At 37.5% G+C, this 25,177-nt stretch overlaps 1 protein-coding gene across 2 annotated transcripts in view; it reads right to left on the reverse strand.

Annotated features, from left to right (window-relative positions):
* The window catches only part of RIF1 (replication timing regulatory factor 1), a 60,866-nt gene extending 36,221 nt beyond the window's left edge, over positions 1-24,645 (reverse strand). For both annotated transcript variants that reach the window (XM_027877650.1, XM_027877649.1), the window contains exons 1-11: positions 24,572-24,645; positions 24,193-24,306; positions 23,259-23,337; positions 19,130-19,226; positions 18,506-18,636; positions 18,323-18,417; positions 14,886-15,075; positions 12,619-12,711; positions 6,952-7,090; positions 5,895-6,046; positions 5,166-5,286 (exon numbers count right to left, since the gene is read on the reverse strand). In XM_027877650.1, coding sequence (XP_027733451.1) covers positions 5,166-5,286; positions 5,895-6,046; positions 6,952-7,090; positions 12,619-12,711; positions 14,886-15,075; positions 18,323-18,417; positions 18,506-18,636; positions 19,130-19,226; positions 23,259-23,337; positions 24,193-24,296 — 1,201 coding nt within the window. In that variant the 5' untranslated portion in view covers positions 24,297-24,306; positions 24,572-24,645. The remainder of the gene's footprint in view (positions 1-5,165; positions 5,287-5,894; positions 6,047-6,951; positions 7,091-12,618; positions 12,712-14,885; positions 15,076-18,322; positions 18,418-18,505; positions 18,637-19,129; positions 19,227-23,258; positions 23,338-24,192; positions 24,307-24,571) is intronic.
* Positions 24,646-25,177: the final 532 nt, after the last annotated feature.

The following is a 25,177-nucleotide window of genomic DNA, read 5'->3' on the forward strand; positions in this document are numbered from 1 at the left end:
TACATATAAAAATTTATAAAAAGTAAACTTTCGAACAAGTAAATTATTTGCCCTCCAATACTAGGACAATGACTAATCTTCTAAATATGCAAATATAATCATTTTTACCATTATAGCAACAAAAATTTCAAAAATCCCCTTTCAGATACCCCTTTTATATCCATGTAGACCAGGGAAAAACAATCTTAATATTCTGTTTTGTGTTCATGTCCTTGGTGAGCGCTCAGGTCCAGGACATAAATACACACTTTAACAAAGGTTGGAGCTTGGTCAGAGCCCCAGATACCTGTTTGTTGTGTAAGTCTCCAAGGAGGGACAAAACAAAGAAAGGGAACTGCATTTTCTCATCTTCTTGAAGATTAGGTTCAACATTAGCCTTCAGTATTAAAACCATGCTGTGTTACGCATTATTAATACAGTAAAATATTTGTAACTTAACAATTAGAAACTAATATTTCTAGTATTCTTCTTATACAAAGTTAACAAGTACTAACCAGAATCAATACTAAACCAAACAACCACCAAAGATTTACAAGATTTTGGTCATGAAATTTTTGTTGCTATTAGGGTAAAAAATGATTACACTTGCATATTTAGAAGATCAGTCATTGTCCTAGTATTGGAGGGCAAATAATTTACTTGTTGAAAAGTTTACTTTTATTAAAAAGTTTACTACAAGTGCAATTCTTCTTTTGAGAACTGTTCATTTTGAGGGGCGGAGCCAAGATGGCGGAAGGAAAGCAGTGACTTGCTAGAGCGCTCTCCCAAAGCCCTCCAAATACCGAAAAAAATGGCTCTAAACAAATTCTAAAGCAGCAGAACCCACAAAAAGACAGTGAAAAAAATTTCCAGCCCAAGACAGCCTGGATGGTTGTTAGGAAAGGTATATCACGCCGGGCGGTGAGAGGAGCACAGCTTAGCATGGGCACGCAGGCCACAGCGACCCTGGAGCAGGCCTCAGAGGACTGAATCGCGGGCAGCTGTGGTGGTTTCCAGACTTCTCAATCACTGAACTTGAAAGACAACTTAGAAGTTCAGTGGGAAAAGTCTGTGACTGTGGTGAGAGAGGAGCACGCCCTGGGGCCGCAGCTTTTTCCTGAGCTTCCAGCCCATAGACTGAGGGGGAATCAAGTGGCTGATCAGAGGGGGATTGCAAGGATCTCTTTGCCAGTGCTGAGGCAGGAATCTCTTGCTTTACCAGTGCTTGGATCTGGGTCACAGTTCTGAGGGGCAGTCCTGGGGCAAGGAAGAGCATTGGTGCGGTGGAGCTTGTTGTGGAGGTGGAGAGGAAACACCTCGCCCCTTATCATAGCACCTTGGAAGAACTGACACTTTTCAGGTCCCTAGAAGTACCTCTGAAAACAGCTGTACAAACCCCCAAAGCCTGGGACAGTACACTCTTCACACTGGAAGCAGACTTTTACCTTAAAAAAGAGTTTAAATCTCAAGAAATCTCAATTGATCATGAGTAAGCAGCACAAAAAGAGTCACACTATATTATCTAACTTTTGTGACAAAGAAGATCAAAACATAAAACCAGAAGAAGACAACAAAGCCAAAGCTCCTACATCCAAAGCCTCCAAGAAAAATATGAATTAGTCCCAGGCCTTGGAAGAGCTCAAAAGGGATTTTGAGAAGCAATTAAGAGAAGTAGAGGAAAAACTGAGAGTGGTGCAAGAAAATCATGAAAAACAAGTCAACAGCTTTCTAAAGGAGACCCAAAAAAATACTGAAGAAAATAACACCTTAAAAAATAGCCTAACCCAAATGGCAAAAGAGGTCCAAAAAGCCAATGAGGAGAAGAATGCCCTAAAAAGCAAAATTGGCCAAATGGAAAAGGAAGTCCAAAAGATTACTGAAGAAAATACTTCCTTAAAAATTAGAATAGATCTATTAGAAGCTAGTGACTGTATGAGAAATCAAGACACTGTAAAACAAATCCAAAAGAATGAAAAATTAGCAAACAATGTGAAATATCTCATTGGAAAAACAACTGACCTGGAAAATAGATCCAGGAGAGAGAATTTTAAAATTATTGGACAATATGAAAGCCATGATCAAAAAAAGAGCCTAGACATCATCTTGCAAGAAATGATCAAGGAAACCTGTCCTGGTATTTTAGAACCAGAGGGCAAAACAGAAAAGAATCCACCAATCTCCTCCTGAAAGAGATCCCCAAAAGAAAACTCCTAGGAATATTGTAGCCAAATTTCAGAGTTCCCAGGTCAAGGAGAAAATATTACAAGCAGCCAGAAAGAAACAATTCAAGTATTGTGGAAACACAATCAGGATAACACAAGATTTAGGTGCTTCTACATTAAGAGACCGCAGAGCATGGAATATAATATTCTGGAAGGCAAAGGAGATAGGATTACAACCAAGAATCACCTACCCAGCAAAACTGAGTATAATCCTGCAGGGGAAAAAATGGTCATTCAGTGAAATAGAAGACTTTCAAGCATTTTTGATGAAAAGACCAGAGTTGAATAGAAAATTTGATTTTCAAATACAAGACTCAAGTGGAACATGAAGAGGTAAACAGGAAAGAGAAAATCATAAGAGACTTATTAAGGTTGAACTGTTTACATTCCTGCATGGAAAGATAATATTTGTAACTCATGAGATCTTTGTCAGTATTAGGGTACTTTGAGGGGAAAAAATTATATGTACGTATATATAGATACAGATAGATAGAGGACACAGGGTGAGTTGAAGATGAAGTGGTCATATCTGGAGAATAAAATTAAGGGGTGAGAGAGGAATATACTAGGAGAAGGAGAAAGGGAGAGGTAGTACGGGGAAATTATCTCACAAAAAAAACAACAGAAAAGAAAAGGCTTTTACAGTGGAGGGGAAGTGGGGGAAGGTGAGAGGGAATGAGGGAATCTTGTTCTCACAGGATTTGACTTAAGGAGGGAATAACATACACACTCAATTGGGTGTGGAAATCTGTCTTACCCTACAGGAAAATAGGGGGGGAAGGGGACAAGAGAGTAGGGGAATGATAGAGAGGAAGACAGACTGGGAAAGGGAGTAATTAGAAGCAAATACAGGGTCAAAAGAAAGAATAGAATAAATGGGGGGGGCGGGATAGGATTAAGGGAAATAAGAGTTAATTTTTCACAGCATGTCTACTATGAAAGTGTTTTGCATAACTGCACATATATAACCTATATTTAGTTGCTTGCCTTATCAATGAGGGTGGGTGGGGAGGGAAGAAGGGAGAAAATTTGGAACCCAAAGTTTTAAAAACACATGTTTAAAAAAAATGGTTTCACATGCAACTGGGAAATAAGAAAATACAGGAAATGGGGTACAGATATCCATCCTGCCCTACAGGAAAATTGAAAGGGAAGGGGATAAGAGAAAGAGGGGAGAGACAGAAAAGAAGGCAGACTAGGGGAAGGGGTATTTAGAATGCATGCCATTTTGGGGTGGGGGGAGGGGCGAAATGGGGTGAAAATTTAGCACTCAAAATCTTGTGGAATTTCATTTTTTAAAAAAAAAAATAAAAAGAAAGAAGAAACAGAGAACTGTTCATTTCCTTTGACCACTTTTCCACTGAAAAATGGCTCCTAGTCTTATATATTTGCATCAATTCCCTACATGTCTTGCTTATCAGACATTTATCAGAGATCCTTTACGTAAACATTTTGTTCCTGATTAGTTTTCCATTTTGTCCTACCTGCATTGATTTTGTTTATATAAAAGCTTCTCAATTTCACATAATTAAGATTGTCTTTCTTGCCTTTTGCAATATTCTCCATTGCTTATTTGGTTGTGATATCATCCCCTAGGTAGAGGTACAAAAATTACTTCCATTCAATATGGAATATGTTAGTTCTTTTGTGAAGTGACAGTTAATCTTTAGTTTACTGATCCCTTTGGAATTTATTGTGTCATATAGTATAAGGTACTTAAACCTATTTTTGCCAAGTTTCTAGTTTTTTCCAGCAGTTCTGAAAACTCTAACAGTGGCAGTGATATCAAAGAAATGAAAGTCATTGGAACAGAAGAGACAAACTTACTCTTATTTGGAGACTACATGATGGTTTACTTCACAAACTCCAAGGAAATGAACTGTTATTTTTTGCCTTTTTTTTTTTTAAAGGCAACTGGGGTTAAGTGATTTGTCCAGGGTCACACACTAAGTGTCAAGTGTTTGGTCTGAGGCTGGATTTGAACTCAGGTCCTCCTGACTTCAGGGCTGGTGCTCTATCCACTGTGCCACCTAGCTGCCCCCTATGAACTGTTATGTTTAATAGGATAATAGAGATAGAGCCAGAAAGGACCCTAGAAATCATCTAGTCCACTCCCCCTGACTTGCTATTGTTCACACGTAATTAGTGGCAAAGCCCAGGGTTTGAACTCAGGTCCTTTTTTGCTAGATTGAGCACATTCTTCAACCTGAGGGAAGAAGGACACACTAACACTCTTGGTGAAGCTATAAACTGGAATATAGAAAAAATTTGAAATTATATGAGAAGAGTCACTAAACTGTTTACATCCTCAGACCTACTACTTGGCGTAGATCCCAAGGATGTTAATTACTTTCATTAAATGGTATCTTTGAGTCTAATAAAGTAACTAAAAAGAGGTCACTGTGGCATCTTTTTTTTTTTTTCCTAAATGCAGAAGAGAATGGTAGGAAGGCCAGAAAGAGGCATAGAGAAGCAGGGTTGTTTTGAAAGCTTTTTCTGTTCTATTATAGATAGTAATGTCCATTTTAAGTGCTTTTATTCATATATTCCTTTGTGCCTAAAGGTAACTGCTGTCAAAAAACAATTACACGAACAAGTTTCTACTGCATTGATAACTGCTGACAGTTAACTATTTATAATGAGTCTGTTCCTAAGACATTCATATATTAATTTTTCTAAGATTCTGTATAAGCTGTTCATCTCAAATGTCAAATACGTATTACTGACCAATATTAAAATAAATCTATATATACATAATTATAAAACCCAGCACAACCAGCTACAACTAATCAAGCACATAAGCAGAATTCTTCAAACTGCAGTATTTGTGATTAGAAAAACAGCTTTAATAATAAGACCAACCAAAAGGAATAGATGCTGGCTTTTGAAGTAAGGGGTTTAAATGGGCATTTTCTATTCTTTTCATAATCAGTTTATAGATTTAAATCAAAGTCTATCCTGTACCTGCTTTCTGGTTAGGAGTAACAGGGTTTAAGCCTGCATTAGCTGCTCCCCGGGATGGAGTTCCTTGGGATACAGTATGACAGTCTGTGCTTATCGTGCTTTGAATCAATGGTACACAAACCTATGGAGAGTAAAAAGGAAACAATGTATATTTATGCATTCAATGATGCCCTATTAGGGCATGCTCAGAGTTCCTTGGTCCCATGATCCACTCTCCCTCTCCTCCAATCCAAAGAAATATATACCACTAATTGCCTAGGGCTTACTAAGTTCCTTCAGCCAAACATTAAATACAAGGAAGTAAAGCAAAGAAAGGATAGAATATAAAGATAAAACACATTCAAATTGGGCAGAGACCACTCTGGAGGAATCCATGGATGACTTTGAGTCGTCTGCAATAAAACATCAAATTAAAAAAAAAAACTCAATTAAGAATTTTTCAATTTTCATTCATTTCATGCCAAAAGCCATGAAACTGAGCGTTCAACAACATCTTCATCAATGAAAAAATCACAATTCTAGGTTTAGTTTATTGTTTGTCCAAGTTGTTTTGTTTGTAAAGAACACAATTTCCTCTAGCTGGCATAACATTATTATCATAATTCCTAACTGTTAAATCAGGCACTCCTTATACAGTAGAAAATGAAACATAACTTATTTAAAAACCTTTGCTGACAAGAACACATAGAGGAGTTAAAATATAACTGTTCATATTCTATGTTTTGTTACCTGTTCAAAATTTGTAGGAAGATGAGGTCCAAGTCTCATTAGCAGATACCACCAGACTTCCAGTTTTGTCAGTGCTAGAGCTTCTGTTCTCACATGGATAGAGCTCAAAGGCTGCATTAGCAATTTGAGTCGCTTTGTGCTGCACAGTATATCTTTAGATTTTTAAGAATAGATTAAAAATATACAGTTTAATTTGAGATACACAATCATTCATTAATTTCTGTTTAAAACAGCATTTTTAGTAAACTAGAGTTAAAATAAAGGCATACATCTAATCAATAATTATCTAGAGGAGATTAACCTATACAGAGAAAAAACTCCTTTTGATCATTCTTACCACAGTCAATTCAACTATTCAGGGGATGAATTTTCTGATGGATTACAATTATCCATGTCTCAAGACTAGCTTTGACTAACCATTTCTGATTTTTAAGCATGACTTCTTCCATTCAGTGTTTGACAGGTTAACCTGTATGTATTTCCAATAAAAGGTTTTTAAGGGCAAAGGTATTGCAGTACTGCTTCACTGATCCCTTTCTTTAAACTACTCTTATGTTAAATCACTACCAAAGCATTTTAATGACACTAATGGATGGTATGTGAGCCACCCAAAATAACATGTTACACCACTAAAATGAAACAACATACAGACTCAGCTCTTATTACATTTGCAAAGTACTTTAACATACAAATTTGAGCTTTAAAATTCCCTATTAAAACGGTACTACAGGTATTACGTCCATTTTAAAGATAAGGAAACTCAGGTTCAGAAGATAAGTGATTTGACCATGATGACACATGTAGGATCAGAACGGAACTGTGGTCTTCCTGATTCCCTATCCAGGAATCATTCTGTTGCCTGCTACTACTGATTATGGACCACAACCAAGTTTTATACAAGGATTTAAGGGGAAAATCCCTGAACTACATGTAAGGCACTGTAATAGACACATCAACATTTAAAAATCCTAAATTAAAAAGAATTGAGACAAGAAGATACAATTTAATCTCTTCTCCTTCTTAAGTTGGTAGTAAATAACAAAACTTTTTAACTTACCTGGATTTAATGCAAAATTATCTATCAAACTTTTCCAAGCAATGAAGGCAATTTTCTTTATCACAGGTGCTCCACTACGAAAACCAAGTTCTTCCAGCTGTAACAATGAGTTGATAAAACTCCCACTTCTATGAAGAGTCTAGAGGTTACAAAATATCAGAAGTAAAAATTTTTCAAGTATTTACATTTATTTGCAAAGAGCACAGGAAGAATGCCTAACATGGCAAGACTTTAAAATGTGCAAAAATCAATGATTATATAGCATGACACACCCTAAGAAAGTCATTGATAAGAAGAAATGCCCCACATACAACAAAATCTTTAAGCAGTACTTTTTGTAGTTGCAAAGAACTGGAAACAAAGTTGGTGACCAGGGATTGAGAAGTGTCTAAATAAACTGGTACATGAAGGTAATGGAATATTACTCAGCTATAAAATGACAAACATGACAAAATGGTAAACAACAGAGACAATCATGAAAAGCCTTACAAAGTATACTAAACCAAAAAAACAATATACACAGTGACTGTAACAATGTAAATAAACAACTGATAATAAATGTTGCAAAATTACAAACAAGCTTGACCTCAAAGAGATTAAAGTACACCTTCCCCCAACTCCTTTTTAAGGTGGCACGTATACTTTGATGTAGAACTATGCTTATAGTCACTGTTTTGATGTACTGCTATGTTTTGCTGACCCCCCTCCACCACTTTCTCTTTCTTTTTAAAATTTTTTGTTCTTAGGGATAGCAGAGGACTGGTTGGGGTGGGGTACTAAGGAAACTTTGGTGACTGTTAGGACAAAAGATAAACAATTAATACAACTGCTTAAACTGGTAGCCCAACTCCCGTATACTAATTCCACAACAAATTGTGGTATGTAAATGATTAAATGTTATAGTTGTTGAATTGTTATAGTCATGTTTGACTCTTCATAACCTCCATTCGGGGTTTTCTTGGCAAAGATACTGGAATGGTTTGTCATTTCCTTCTCTAGCTCACTTTACAGATGAGGAACCGAGGCAAACAGGGTAAAGTGATTTGCCAACAGTCCCAAAGCTAGTTAAGTGTCTGAGGCCAGATTTGACTGGGGAAAATGAGTCTTCGTAATTTTAAGCCCAATACTCTATCCACTGTGCCACCTAGCTGTCCCAAAACAATAAAATATTACTGTGTTGTTAAAAAATAATAAATACCATTAAATATGTAAAATAAGCAGAGCCAAGAAACAATATACACAACCACAACACAACAACATAAAGAATGTGACTTTTTGGTAGATTGATTTTGGGGAATTTCTCTTCCATTTTACTTCTTTAAAAAGTCTTTGATATAAAGAATAGCTTTCTGGAAAGGGGAAGAAAAAGAATATAAGGGATTTAAAAATAAAAGCTATCAATAAAAATCTATTTTTGAAATTCCATCAGACAGATCAAGCAAATGACTTTATCTACCCTAGAACTGTATAAAATCAGCCAGAAGCCCATGGGCATTAGGAAAGGGGAACCACCAAAAAAGCCAGCCAACGCAAAAAATACAGAAGCCTCTCAACAAAACAGAGATGGGCCAGAAGAGCCTCTAGTCTGCAAAATTTTATATGTGAGTTTAGCAAGAATAAAGGCCTCCCATGAGAAATTCAAATGGTTGTTGGAAACTCATACTGTGGACTGGACCACATTAGCAACATGGAACAGCAATGACCAGTCCAGATGCACTAGTGTTCAGATTGTAAGACCCTACGTCCAGAGGCACCTGTTTGAATAATGAATAAGAAATCTGATGAGAAACTATAGTTAAGTAACCTCATCTATCCCATAACAGCATAAAGAGTGGCCCAGATGTCCAGGGAAAACAGGAAAAGGGGCTGCCAGAAAGCCAGAGCCAACAATGGCAAACATAAATGGCCTCTGTTGTGACCTCCAAGAGACAACATATCCTGCTACTTTAATCCAAAAAGGAGCTTGAGGGCTCCCCTAAAAAATCCCCCAGGGGATAACTTTGATTACATTAAATTGAAAAGTTTTTGCACAAAGCAAGCCAATGCAACTAAGATTAGAAGGAAGGTCGAAAACTGGGAAAGAATTTTTACCACCAGTCTCTCTGATAAGGGCCTCATTTCTAAAATATATAGAGAATTAAGTCAAATTTATAAGAATACAAGTCATTCCCCAATTGATAAAAGGTCAAAGGATATAAACATGCAGTTCTCAGATGAAGAAATTAAAGCCATCTATAGTCACATGAAAAAATGCTCTAAATCACTATTGATTAGAGAAATGCAAATCAAAACAACTCTGAGGTACCACATCACACCACCAGAATGGCCAACATGACAAAACAGGAAAATGATAAATGTTGGAGAGGATGTGGTAAAATTGGAACACTAATGCATTGTTGGTGGAGTTGTGAAATGATCCAACCATTTTGGACAGCCATTTGGAACTATGCCCAAAGGGCTATGAAAATGTGAATACCCTTTGACCCAGCAATAGCACTTCTAGGGCTATATACCAAAGATATCATCCAAATGGGAAAAGGACCCACATGTACAAAAATATTCATAGCAGCTTTTTGTGGCAGCAAAGAATTGGAAATTGAGAGGATGCCCATCAATTGAGGGCAAGTTGTGGTATATGAATGTAATGGAATACTACTACTGTGCTATAAGAAATGACTGAACAGGCTGACTTCAGAAAAACCTGGAAAGACTTGTATGGTCTGATGCTGAGTGAAGTGAGCAGAACCAAGAGAACATTGTACACAATAACAGCCATGTTGTGCAATGACTTATATTGATAAACTTAACCCTTCCCAGCAATACAAAGATCGAAGACATCTCCAAAGGCCTCGTGATGGAAGATGCTATCCACATCCAAAGAAAGAACTATGGAGTTTGAATGCAGATCGAAGCATACTATTTGCTATTTTTTTTTTCTGTTGAATTTTGTTTCCTCTTTCTGATGGTTCCTCCTATTGGTCCTGATTTTTACTTACAACATCACTAAAGTGAAAATATGTTTAATAAGAACGTATATATATAGCCTATATCAGATTGGGCGCCATCTTGGGGAGGATGGTGGGGAGAAAAAAAAATTTTAAACTCAAAAGCATATGGAAGTGATTGTTGATAAATAAAAATAAATTAATTTTTAAAAAGGTAAAAAAAAGAAAAAAGAAAAGAAAAATGATCAAACAACCCCCCCAAAATATAAAAATAAATAAATAAATAAGCCCCCAGGAAAGCTGGAAACCCATCGTTGTGATCTTAGAAAGGACAGGGAACTGATCTACGTGGTAGTCACCAGTTCAAATTCATACAGTTCTTCCTCCCTTCCCTTCTCCCTCTCCCCTTTCCCCTCCAGCAGTCCTCAGATCAGGAAAACTGTCCTGAGATGTGAAATCCCCTAGATGCCAGAGGACCCTGAAGATCCAGCAAAACCTACAAGCACAAAGACACAACCTAAGTGACAGAGGTCAATAAAGTAATCTAGATAGATACCAAGTAAGGTCTTCCACCTACCCAAAATTACAGCAAGAGGGATTCCTGACCCTGGCACAAAGTTGCTCCAATTCAGGAATTATAACTAGGAATGAGTAAACAGAAGACACTAACTACTCTAAAGAATTATAGAACCACTGACAATCCAAAATCCAAACCAGAAGAGAGTAATCCCACAACATATTCAAGTAAATACTCATTAGCAAAAAGGGTTTTCAAGAAGGAACTCCATGAAATCATGGAAGAAACTGATAAAATTAATTAAAAAAATGATAAAAAATTAAACAAAAGCTTTGAAAGAAAAAAATAGAAAAACAGAATAGAAAGTGGCAAACTTAACCCAAACCAGAACAGAATGAACTCCATGCAACAATAAAAAATACTAAGCAAAATCAGAAGATTGAAAAAAGAGAAGAAAAAATGTATAACTGCTATCAAAAATCTGACCTGAAAAATAGGTCAAAGGGAAATAATGTAAGAATCAGACCCCCTGAAAACCATAATAAAAAAACCTTAGACTTGGGATTTCAAAAATCATAAATGAAAACTCAGATTTATTAAGATTGGAAGGCAAAGACAGAATCTATAAAAAGTCTCAGAAAAGATAAAGCCCAAATCCAGAGCTTCTAAGTCAAAGATAAAATCCTACAAACAAGAAGAAAAATTTCAAGTACCAAGAAACCAGAGTCAGGATGATGTAAGACCTGGCAGGTTCTACCATAAGAATTGATCTTTGTGTAGAATGTTCCAAAAGGCAAAAGATATAGACCAAGGGTAACTTAACCAGCAAAAATGAGTATAATCTTATTGAGGAAAAATGGAATACAGTACTTTCAAACATTTCTGGTGAAAACAGCAGAGCTCAGATTTTAAAACACATAATCAAGAATCAAGAAAAAACTAGATGGTAAATTTACTAGACTAAATAAAGAATACTATTGGATAATGGAGAACCAGCACTCTAATAGAAGTCAAGAAGCATTTAAGTGCTTACTATTTATTATGCACCGTGCTAAGTGACAGAAGGAACAAGTGTCCCTAAGGTAAAGGTCTTCCAATGAGAGAATAAAGTAAGACAGGATCTGGCATTGGATTGGTTCTAGTCTGAGGTCTGAAGAGGGTAAACAAAACGGAGAATCAAAGGAATACACAACTATTAAAAAAGGAAAAAATCGAAAGGGAGTGTAATTTTTTATTTCTCATAAATGAGATGTGTGAGAGAAGTATATAAACAGTAAGGGATGGAGAATGAAGGGATCAGATAAAATCCACTCTTAACTAAAGTGAACAAAGGACAGGTGAATACAAGCACACACAGTTATACAGAAGTACATTAAACTGAACAGGAAAAGATCAGAGAGAGGGAGACGGGAGGTTAAGGAACATAATACAAGAGATGGAATAATAACAAGCAAAACAAACCAACTTTTGAAGGTAGATTCCAAAGGAGAGATGAGAAAAAGTTAAAGAACTAGAAACTGAAGGGGTGCCCATCAATTGAGGAATGACTGAACAAATTGTGGTATATAAATAAATGGAGTATTACCTGAGCCAAAAAATGTTAAGCTATGTTTACAGAATACTGGTAAGACTTTTATGAAATGATGTAGAGTAAAAAGAACAGAAACAGAATTGGAAAGAAAAACAACTCTGAAAGTCTTGTCATGGCAGAGAATCAATGATGAAGCATATTACCTCCTTCCTCACAAAGGGATAAATCAACAGTGCCAAAAAAGAATACATTTCTGGACAAGGCCATTCTAGAATTGTATTGCTTCACTGTTCTTACCAGTATTTTTCCTCCTTTTATAATCGGAGAGGGTAGCAATGGGGAGCTAACAGCAGCAATGCAAAAAAGAGCCACTGAAACTTTTATTTTTTTAATTCAAAGAGAACGTAAGTTTGAGAGAAGGTACAGACAAGCAGGACAGCTTTGGAAATAATGTGTTTAATATGCACTTTTTTAAAAAATCAAGTTGTATATGGAATAGAGATTCAAGGTTTCATATATAATCCTTTTTCTGTTCTTTGTAATTCTTTTTGTACTTTTTCTTGTTTCTTAAGTTGAGAATAAAAAAATTAAATTTTATAAAATAGGAACAGTTATGACCCCAAAAGTCTGGAACATACTAAGAATTTATTGTCCTGGAAAAGTGCAGTTCTTACCTTTCCAAGAAGTTTAACAAACAAAGGCCATAATTTCAACACATATGTCTCATTTTTACTCATGAATAGCTTCTGTAGTTCTGGAATTAGTTTCTGGAAAAAAAATTTATAGGGAAAAATGGGTGGTGAAAAGAAAAGGATTATAAAGAAATAATGGTTAAGAGCTCAGCTCTCAGTCAATAATTTTGTTCATAAAACAATTTTTAAAAAAGCCTTTTTTAAATAGCTTAAAACCTTAAAAAATAAAGCAACTTATTCATCCATCACTAACACTGCACTAAGAAAATCTCAGTTTAATAAACTTGTAAAATATTACATGTGCTTTCAGTTATGAAGAGACTTCTTCAAATGAATTATGTTATCAAATCCTGGCATAAGTCTACATCATGTGTCTAAAGTCTACACAGAGTACTAAGTCTACATACAGTGACTAAATTACTCAATATTTCACAATAATCTTGATATTCTCTATTGCCTATTTTAAAGATAACACAAGTTCTGGGCCAAGTGTAGCAAAATTTAAGCAAGTTCTAAAATATTAATAACTTTACAATATTCACTTTTAACAGTTATCATTAATATGAGCTGAAACCTATTAAGCCTACAGGTTTAAAAAACAGGTGATTAGCAATTCTCCTTCATGGGAATTGCAGGAGTTGAGGACTGAGGGGATAACTGAGGCCCCTAATCTTGTCTCTCTCTTCATGGCATTCAAATTACTGTCTACCTCATACAAATCACTCATACCAACTATCCTTGTATAAAATTCTTAGGAGGTAATCTTACTTGAGAAGTCCTTCAAAGAAGGCTTTGCCAAAAGGTATTTCACCCTTAAGATTTTCTATATTTAAAAAAAAATACCAATTCAAAATACCAAAGTTTAATGCTCTGTCGCTCCCACAACCAGTACACTCAATAATGACATTAGTAATGATGATGCAACTTGGAGGTAGTCATTTCACCCAAACTGAAAAGTCAACATTAAGAGGAAAATACTTTAATTGCCTATAGCAGAGGTGTCAAATTTGATGCAGCTCTCATAACTCTCCCGTGAGGCCCAAATCAGATTAAAATATAATTGGGAAATGTTTAACACAATAAATAAAAATACAATACAACACAAAAATGTTCATTAGTGGCTCCTTTTTGATTTGAGTTTCACATGACTAGCCTATATCATAGTGAGGTGACTCTAGGTTATTAGAAGGTTATTCTAATGGAGATACTCTGGCAGGTTCCACATATAACTAGAAAGGCTCTGACATACTAAATCTTGAATCTGTCGTCCAAGAAGAGTATAAGTTAACCACTAAGTAATGAATTTTTTCCCGTCCATTCATGTTCCCAATCGTTATCTTATTAAAATAACAGGAAACATGGTACACTGGAAAGGTAATTTGAATTCAGTCAGAAGAGTAGGAATGTAATCTTCACAGAATACTCTCTTTCACTTCAAAAACACTTAGCCTATGCTGTTTTGTGTAATATCGTAACCCCCTTACAGTAAACATCATGAAGGCATAGATTCTAACCTAAAAACCTAATTCCAAAAGCTAACAAATATACTAATATGTTTACAAGAGGCTCCTTGGACTTTGGAGTAAGATCTGATATCAAAATCCTACTACAGATACCTCTCTCAGCCTTAATTTCCTCATCTGTAAAATGGGGATAACAACAACATCCATCTCTCAGAGTTGTTGTGTGGACCAAAATGACACAACATATATAAAATACTTTAAAAACCTTAAAGTTCTATATTATAGCTATTACTCCTTGGTATAATCATGTTAGAATAAATCACATTTTAAGCTCCTTTCCAATCAAGGCTCTTGGATGAATAAGCCATTATAAAACATCTTAAAATGGTTACATTAGAACAAATATGAAAAACATCACTTGACATAAAACAAAGTACCATAGGTGAAATTACCCAAAACGAACTTTAGCATAATGAACTATCAAAAAAGTTTGCAAAAGAAAAACAAGCTACCATCTGGAACTCAATAAAACATCAATTTGCAACTGGAAAAATCTCAAATGATATAGATGAAAGGCTGACTTTGAAATCTTTATAAAATTTTGTGTTTTAATATTAAACATGGCCCACTAATATTGGGCTATGTTAAATATTGGGTATTATCATACTTAGAAGATAAAATGGGTAAAGACAATTTTCTACCTTACCATTTTTTTGTCCTTAATTTCCCAAGAAATTAAAGATTCTATTTTTAAAATTTTAAATAAAAAAATTTTAAACCACTTACAGTTGTCATAAGCTGCTCAGTAACAGCTGCTACTTCTTGCTGTTTCTTGAGCAACAACGGCATTCCCATCTCTAATGCAGTTGCTCCCCGCAAATGTACCTTTTGTGCTGAATGCACCACTAAAGGTATGATCAGCTTTGCCCACCTCACTGCTTCTTCTTCCATCTGAATAGGGGCTTGCTCTATTAGTCTGAAAAGAATAGAAATAAATGTTTAGGAAGAGTTTGTGTAATTGTAAACATTTAAGTCTGAACTCATAACTTATTTGCAACTGTTTAGTAAATTTTCCTCAAGAAAATTATCTTGCTAGTATGAATATTACATAATAGGTTGGTGACTAAAGTTGCATATATTTCCAAAGATCTGCAACCTTCAAAACCTACGTCCAGATTTCAACGCCATTCGAACATTTATTAAATACCTACTTTATGCAAGGTACTACGTGAGATGCTGAGGATGCAAAGACAAAAAAGTCCTTGCTGCTGTCAAGGAGTATGTCATTACATTCTAAATGAAATAAAGCTACAACAGACATACAAGAAATGCATAGTAAGTTCAGGAGGAAGAAATACTAACAACTAAGGAGTGGGAGCAGGAATCAGTGAGACTTTTAAAAGGAAGTAGCACTTGATCTGAGCTTTGCAAGGTTGAAATGATGAGGGAATGAATACATTTCAGGAATAGAGGAAGTCTGGAAAAGTGGTTAAAGACAGCTACTGGAGTATGCCTGGAATGTAGAATGTATGAAAGAGATTAATGTGAAATAAGGCTGGAAAAACAGGTTAAAGTAAGGCTATCAAGAGCCTTAAAAACTACTTAGCAGCTTATATTTTAATATGAAAGCAACAGGGAACCATTTTAGGTCTTTGAGCAAGAAAATGAAATTAGCTTTGTGACTTAAGATGGAAAGGGAACAATTAGGATCTATCTGTAGACAGATGTATCTTTCTCTGTATATTTATATACACATCTATACACACAAACACTTAGAAATCATCTGAATGAGAAGAGGGGATGGGAGAGGAAGACAGTAAGAGAGGAAAAAACAGAGGGAGGGAAAAGAGAGGAGAAAGATCCTATGATGATCCAGTAGGAGACTAAGAAAGGAAAAGTCAGAAAGGAAGGAGAAAAAGCAGAGAGCAGTGTCATGGAAACCACAAGAGCATCAACTATTTAGAAAGAACAGGTGGCCAACAATGTCACAAGGTACAGAAAGGCAAAGAGAAACTGAAGAAAGAAAATGTTACAAGATTTGGCAGTCAAAAAAAATTATCTGGTAGTCTTGCTTAATTTTTTAAGGAAGATATTATGTAGGTGAGAGAATCAGAAACTCTGGACAAAGAAAACTAGGTAATTAGCAAATTCATTCTCACAATGCATAAAAAAATATTCTGGGATCTACCTGGTACAACTCTGTCAACCCAGTTGAAAAGCTATGAGATCATCCAAATGTCAGCAAACATGCTGTAGTGCCTTAGTCTCACAACTTTTAAATGTAAGCAAAAGATGTATTTTTAAGCCAGTATTATTTTAAAAACAACTCTCCTATTTAACATTTTACTGGTATTACTCTCAGTCTACTTTGCTGGATCCTTGAGAATCATGCCCACTGACTGTGGGTATCCTACAGGGCTCTCTCCTGGGCACCTCCCTCCCTCTTTTCTCCTGGACTTAGTGATCTCATTAACTCCCATGAATTTAATGATCATTTCGATGCAGATGGGCAGCTAGGTGGTGCAGTGGATAGACTGAAGGGCCTCGAGTCAGGAAGACTCATCTTCCTGAGTTCAAATCTGGCCTCAGATACTTCCTAGCTGCGTGACCCTGGGCAAGTCACTTAACCCTGTTTGCCTCAGTTTCCACATCTGTAAAACAAGCAGGAGAAGGAATGGCAAACCACTCCAGTATCTCTGCCAAGAAAATCCCAAAAAGGGTTACTAAGAATCAGACATGACTGAAAACAACCGAACAATGACAGTTCAAAACTATCTATCCTTCCCCAACCTCTCTGCTGACCTCTTGTCTCACACCTCAAATTGCCTTTGAGTCATCTTAAACTGGGAATCCTTAAACTTAGCATGTCCAAAACTGAAATCATTCTTTCCCTCTAAACTCTCTCTTTCCTTCCAAACATCCCTATTACTGCAGAGGACAATAGCATCCTTCCAAGTCTCCTAGGCTCAAAACCTAGGTGTCATTCTCAACTCTTCACTATCTCTCACTCCTCATATCTAATCTATTGCTAGGGCCTGTCAACTTTGCAATGTCTCTCAAAAAGTCCCCTTCTCTCCTCTGATACTACCTTCACCCTGGTACAGGCCCTCACCACCTCCCACTTGAACTATTACAATAATCTGCTGATGGGTCTGCCTGCCACAAGTCTCTCTCCACTCCAATCCAGCCTTTACTCAGTTGCTAAAGTGATTTTCCGGTCCAACCACGTCACCCTCTACTCAATAAACATCAATGGCTCCCAATTGCCTCCAAATTCAAACACAAAATCCCCTGGCAATCAAATCCATTCATAAATTAAACAACCCCCCCCCCCGTTTTCTTACACCTTATACCTCTAGCGTACTCTGAATCCAGTAACATTGGTACCCTTATTGTTTCACAATCAAGATACTCCATCTCGAGGCTATGGGCATTTCCTCTGGCTGTCTTTCATGCCTGGAGTATTCTTCTTCCACCTACTGGATTCTCTGACCTTAAGTCCCAACTAAAATCCCATCTTCTACAGGAAGCCTTTCTTAACACCTCTTAATTCTAGTGCCCTCTTTCTGTTAATTATTTCCTATATATCCTGTATATAGCTTGTCTGTACATATTTCCTTGTTGTTTTCCCATTACATTGTGAGCTTCTTGAGGATAGGAACTGTTTTTGTCTTCTTTTTGAATGCTCAGGGCTTAAAATAATGCTGGCACATAGTAAGTGCTTAATAAATGCTTACTGACTGACTAGGATCCTAGGTTTGACAGCTGCACAGCAGATAACCGAAAATAATATATATTATAGATAGCCTCCAACTTGCAGCCACCAATCCCTTACCTATATCCCAGGACTATATCCTACCATTCACTTATTTCCAAGTGTTTGATCATCAATATTATCAGGTCTCACACAACAGTAAGAAATCAAGTATTTAGCCATATTTTGATTACTCTCTTCTAATGAATCTTTCCAGCAAATGAATAAGCATACTGTGTACAGGTGACAGAAAGCAAAGCAATGGGTTTCCTGTGCACTGCTATGATATTTTATATTTTGTTCAAGAAATCTCAGAGTCCAATGTTCATGAAATGCTACCCTAGAGCACATTTCAACTAATAACTGAGACTTGGGCAATGGAATACCTTGCATGTTAATAGTCTACTCCTTCAAACATCCTAAGTGTATTAATATTATTTCAATAAGCATTATATTCAAATATACATACCGTATGATAACATTTAGTGCTTCATAATCAACCACCATAGAATGCACATCCACCTTATTAAATACTACTTCTAACATGGTAATTATACTGGGTACCTAGAAAAGATATATATAGAAATAATCAAGCCTAATTTCAATATGCATAGGAAGTAGTATAAAGGTACAAAAAAAAATCTACACCTACCACTTTGCCAACAATTTCACTGGGAAATGTCTGTTTAGACATTACCCAAAGTGCTCGAGTACGTGTGTTTTTGTCCGCACTCTTTGTAGCAATATCAGTCAACTGTGAAAGTAGCTCTTGCATTTCTTTTTCTGGAAAAAAAAAAAGCATTTAAAATTTGAGTTTTGTTGATTATGGAACATACTTTAAAACAACTCATTTGACTAGCACTATTATCAACACACACAAAAAAAGATTTTCATGCTACTTCAGGCCTATTCCATAAACACCAAGTAAAACAATTAAATACACACAAACACATACAGATCACAGCAATGACAGATTTAGATTTCACAGTTAAAATGAGTTTTACAATGTGCAATTGTAATAATTTCAAGACACTTTTGGCACTGCAAATTCATAATTTCTAAACCATCTTAAGAGGTCAAGCATAATATAAATATGTATGTCTTAGGTGATACTTGCTGTAACACACATGGGAAGAAAATGTCTGAAGTAATAAGAACTACCACTTTTATCTTCTTAAAACCAAAGATCCAAAGATAACACAGTATAATACAAAGAGGCAAAAAGACTTTTCTCTTATGAAATTCTGAAAATTCAAAGTCAAAAATAATTTAATACCTGTTAATCCTGAAGTAATTTGGGGGTTATATAAACAAAACCCCATGGCTTGTAGAGTAGCACTATTCAACTCTGAGTTTTGACTAGAAATGTGAATCTGAAAAAAGAAACACAACCATAATGTCAACTTAAAATTTTAATGATAATGAAATCGAAATAAATTAAGAAAGCATTTTTAAGAGATAAATTATGACTTGACAAAAAGTGATGTCTAAGACATTAAAATCAATTCATAAAATACATTATAATCAACGAGATAATAACACTGCTACAAAGATTCCCAATTCGAAGTTCATATTAGTGTTACAAGATTTGAGCTAGCTCTATCTGACCTTGTCATTGCCATTGCAAACTTATATTGTATTAAGATCCATTTTGTAAGAAATTTTTAACAGAAAAGTGGATCTCTGCTAGTGACCTAAACTGAAGAAAGAAATCCACTAAAAGCTGCTCTGAAACCCCACCCACCCATTCTATTATACCTCAGAGGACAGCTCTCCAAAGGACCAAAGGACTACATCAGAGGATGTTCCAAAGACTGGACAACTGTATGATAGGACATCTGAATCATAAGATATGATGGACTAATTAAACGGACAGGAGAGTAGGGGTTACTGAGAAAGGGAATGTGCCATTATCCTTGGTAAGGCATACTTGCCTAAAGGAAGTACCCCCCACCCCTCACCGGTTTTGTGCTACCCAAAAAGGACTGCCCTTTATGCACCAAGATTGTGATGATCCACACAGAAAAGACTAGTTTTTCTTTGGATCAAAGGGGGGGGGGGATGTGATAGATGATTAATTGGACTCCTATTTTATTCCAATCAGTATTAATCAGTTTGATATGATTCCATGTGGGTAGTGATTATAAGTTCTGATAGTTGGTCTCAGAGCAATGAATTGCAGATTTTAAGTTCGCTTGCTTATTCATAAGACGATAACTAGAGGACCTTCACCCTTGTTTTCCCTTGCTATGGTGACCAAAGCCCAGAGTTGACAGAGGTGACTCAATAACAAGAAAAGTCCCCCAGTCAATTTTGTTGCCCCTCCATCCCTTGTCATCTCCCTATTGCCCAACATGGGGAGATGACCATGAGCACATAGCCAATGAGTGATCCTGGTTGCCAGCCTGCAGCCTGTCAGCCCAGGGATGTGCTCATCAGCTTGGTAGGACTTCCTGAAAGTTTAAGATAAGTCTGCTAAGGTCTGCTCACTAGCCTGTTTGTCAATCAACGGGATTCTGCACTTTGTGTAGACCCTCTTAAGAGTGTCATGGGCAAGGCTTATTAACCAATAAGATTCTGTATTTTTGTGGGCTTTGCCTGTATAGTCCAATTATCAAATAATATAAAACTAAGGCTCTGGAGGAAAGGGGCATCTCATATTATAAGGAAGATCTGAGGTCCACTTCATCAGTGGGGGCTGTGGACCCTTTAATAAAGTGTCATTGGCTCAGAGCTCTGCATCAGTGGTTTGTTTTTGATTTTGTTTTTTTGCAGATTGGACAATTCTGAAATCATCAGGGAGCAGGAAATAAGAGAAGAAATCTAAGAGAGGGGCAGGGAGGAGGTATAAGGAACATTCTTGGAGATAAGAGGACCTGGCTCATAACCTCCCCCTCCCCCCCCAAATATGGGACATTAATCCAAGTTTGGAAGCAATGGAGAAAAAGCTAACAGAGCAGAGATAAAAAGTGAAGACACAGAGAAGGGAAAAATAAAAGTGTAAGCCATTTACTTAAGAAGCTGAAGCAAATGTACAAGTAAATTAGCTTTAGAGAAGATAAGAGAACTTCCCAATGCTGGAGGAAAGGATGAAGACATGTACAGAAGATAAATATAGGAAATTCTATTCCTCATACTTTATATCACAACTACTCACAATTCTTTTGATTCTTCCTTTGATAGGTGTCATGATTCCTTCCTTTCCATTCCCACAAACTGGTCTAGGAATTCATCACTGACTACAATAACCACTTAACTGGTGGGCAATCTATAATCTATAGATGTAAGACTAGATTTGCTAGAATTTGATTAAAAAATGTTGAAGATGCCCCTCTACCTACCTCCAAGAAGATCAGTCTTTAACATTCAAAACATACCTTCATAAATCTCACTGTCCTGACATACTTAAAATTCTCATTATTCCCAGACATAAACTTTCTACTCTTCCTAGCCAAGACTTAGCACTGTCCACTCAAATATCAGATGCTCATTTCCAATTTTATACACATTATTTTCCCCTTTTCTGAAATGCCTTTGCTTCTTTCTCTACTTTTGCCTAATCCCAATCAGACTCATTCTCCAAGGTTTGGGAGACACAAAACATCTATGCTTGGACCAATTCAAAGCTCCTCCCATTAGTGTGCCCACCAGGTAGTGTGCCCAAGGAGCTCAATGACAAAAAGTCCCACAAAGTTACTTTTTGTTGAAGCAAAGTAGAGGAAATCAAGTAGATAATAACCAACTGAGGAATGGCTAAACAACTGTGGTACACATATGTAATAGAATATTACTACATTCTAAGAAATAATAAATACATTGAAGCATAAAGACTTCTAAGAAATAATAACAATACAAGCAGAAATAGAAAAATACACATATGTTAAATGGAAATAACCAAAATAATAAAAATTGAATGTTGTAAACTTATAATGACCAAGCAAGAGTCCAAAAAGAAAAAAAAAGAGGCATTCCTCCTTCATTGCAGAGATTAGGCGGATGGGGAATGGGTGTGGAACATGTACAGCCTATCAAAAATTTCTGATCTATTAATTTTGCAGAACTTTCTTTCCTCCTCTTAAAAATTTTTTTTATCATAATAGATGGCTTTCTATGAGGAGTGGGAAATATTAGGTGACATGTCTATAGGTTTTTCTAAAAACTTTCCCCCTTTCCCCTTCTGTGGAGTTCTGTAGGATTACAACCTGTTTGTGAAGAGTTACTTTAAAATTTTTTCCAATGTCTCAGTGGGCATGACAGACACAGTCCCTTTATCCAAGGCACTGAAGCAACTGTCATGTCTTTAGGAAAAGTAAGCCTGTGCAACTCCCCAAATCCTGTATCAGAGCAAACTAGGAAAAAGGGGCTTAGTAGCAAACAAAATGAACTCAAGACTTTGAGATCAGCAGACTCTCCACTACTGGGAAAGCCCTTTACTATAACTTTTATATTATGACTCTACTCCTCAAGTAAACTTTTAAGTTCCTGTCAAACAAGGAATAAGTTTTATATTTCCACATTTACAAAATACAGAATACCAACTATATGGTAGGCCATCAAATGTCTGGTTAATTTATTGTTCTACTATATGCTGGGAGTTAGAAAGGATAGGAAGTCCCTGCTTTCAAGGGGTTTCCTCAAAAGGTGAAACATATTAAGTATTCACTTGGAGATACTTCTAAGTATCTACTTGATATTTTATACTGATTGCCTCCTTCTTACCTCCCTCCCTCCCCCATTACAAAGCACTTCAACATTATCAAGGGTCCTCCTATTCACATGCAAAGACATCTAGCAAAAACAAAAGTAGAAGATAGTGGGCCTTAAATGTCAGTGTTAGTGCAGGCCACAAGACCACCACTTCCAGTCTCTGAGAACTCAAATATAAAATGTAAAAACATAAAAAAAAATAGTTATGTTAAAATGAAGTACTTAAAATGGTAAGACTAAAACTAAATAGTTAGCAAATTCCCTATTTATGTGGATAGAAGTATATTGAATATTTACCAGGACACTTTGGTGTTTCTCAAGTGCCCCAATAGGCAGTCCTCAAAAATCTTCAGTCAATGTCAAGACCAATCCTATGAATAAGAGAGATACCCTTGTGCAGTGGAGAGATACTTGATTTGGAGTCAAAATCTCAGCTCTGCCACTTAACACGGTGTAACTTTGGGCATGTCATTTAACCTTTCTAGGATTCAATTTCCTCATCTACAAAGTGAAGAGGTTGAACTGGCTATCCTCTAAGGTCTCTTAAATTCTAAATTCAATCCTAACTACAAAGCAAAAATGTTACCTTCTAACTTAACCTACTCAACAGTATTAATAGTTTCACTTTGAAAACAATTGTGAAAATAAAGGCTCAAAGAATCTGTAAAATATTTTAATGAACTTCATGAGTTACAAACCTTAAATGTTTTGTAAAGGCGAGGAAGCTGTTTCTTGATTTCTACAATGAATTCTTTTCCTTCTTCTCCGGTCAGTCGACTTCAAGAATATGAGGGAAAAAAAATTTAGTCACTCTTATACTTAATAAAAAATGCTGTTTTCTTTCTTTAACAAGGCTTATATTTTCATTCTTAAGTCATTCTTGGCCTGAAATATACAGTGCTCATATTAGAAGACATTTAGTGACATTGACATGCCACCAAGATCTAAGATTGTAAGCCTGCAAAATTAAATTTCAGAATATGCTTTTCAATCAAACGATAAAAACTTTAAATATTGTATGAAGATGGCACCAGCTTACAAATTAGGATTATTAAAGTATAGCTATTGGCTAAAAAAAGAAGTTTAGTAATGTGGTACAACTTCCATAAATCATTTCAAAAAATATTCTAACTATTTTTGCACTAAATTTTCAAAAATACTTTGCAACATTCAAAAAGAACGGTACAGTTGCACAAATGATTAAAAATATGTTCGAATCTGTTCATCCAGACATAAATTAACTCTCTATAACCTTTCAGGCAAATCTTTTCCTGAAGGGGGAAAAAAAAACTAGATCCTTTTCAACCTCAAGAAATGAGAGAACACACACACACACACACACATTCTCACACTCTCTCTCTCTCTCTCACCCCTTAACAACCTCTCATTTGACCTCCTCTAGCCTATCCCGCTGATGAGCACACAAGCTGGACCTAAGGAACCTGACTAGTGGACTGATTGAAGCTTCCCTTCCCTTACAGTCTATCCACTCTCCCCTACCTGCTCCATACCCAACCAAGACTTCGAGGAAATGGGCAGGAGGGGTGGGGCGAATGAAAGTAGATATTGTGCCTTATTTGGTTGGGGAATTGGGAGACAGAGGAGGGAGAAAGCAGGTAAACTGAGACTTACCTGGCCAAGGTCAGGTAGGCATCCACCTGCTCCCCCATAGAGGCGGCGGGATCCTCCAGCGTTTCCAGCAGCGGGGTCAGAGAGCTACAGCCCTGGGCAGTCATGATGGCTACACTTTAGTAGGGGGGAGAGAGGAGACGGTGACTATGAGATGACTCCCTCACTGAATACCGACACTCCCCGCCCTCCGCCAGCGCCGCTGAAAAGCGCACAGCCTACCCCAACCCCTACCCGCAGTACCCACACCCCGCCACGCGCGCGGACCAACACGCGCGCGCATGCACACCCACCCGCAGGCGCGCGCGCACACACACACATACACACACATACACACGTGTGTGCCCGCTCGGACCTTCCCCGCCCCCTCCTTTCCACTCACCCTCCCTCAGGCCGCGTTCCCGCGTCCCGATTTCGCGGGGTAGGAGGTCAAGTGCAGCGGCCCCGCAGCTGGCCGCCCTCCCGCACACGCGCCTGTCCCGACGCTGCCACCGCCACTCCCGCCGCCAGCAGCGTCCGGCGCCGACGACGTGAGAATTTCCCGGGCTCTTTTCAACAGGGGGAGGCGCCCGGAATGAGCGAGGGGCGGGAGGAGGGACCAGTGGGAGGGCGCGTCAGGCCCGGGCGGAGAGCGGAGGGGGGTGAGGCGCGGAGCGGCGTCTATGACGATCGCCTCCCCCCGGTCCGAGCTAACCGTGCGTCCCCCGCCCGCGGGAGCTCCGTCCTCCTGCGCGCCCCGCGTGATCCACGGGCTCGGCGCGAGCTCCGGCTCCGGCTCGGCAGTGGGGGCGCCCTCTGCTCCCTCGAGCGCGCCGGTCCCTGGTTCCGGCCCAGCCTAAAATGGCGGCGGGGGGAGGAAAGGGGGGGAGGGGGGGAGGGTCCAGGAGGTGGGGAAGGCGCGAAGTGCGCGGGAGCCGAGCTCCTGCGAGAGGAAAGTCTGGGAAAGCGATGCCCGAGCCAATCGAGAGCCGGAGCCTAAGGAGCTGTG

This window comes from Vombatus ursinus, unplaced genomic scaffold (assembly GCF_900497805.2).
Source record: "Vombatus ursinus unplaced genomic scaffold, bare-nosed wombat genome assembly UNPS02014813.1, whole genome shotgun sequence".
In the NCBI taxonomy this organism is placed as follows: Eukaryota; Metazoa; Chordata; class Mammalia; order Diprotodontia; family Vombatidae; genus Vombatus; species Vombatus ursinus.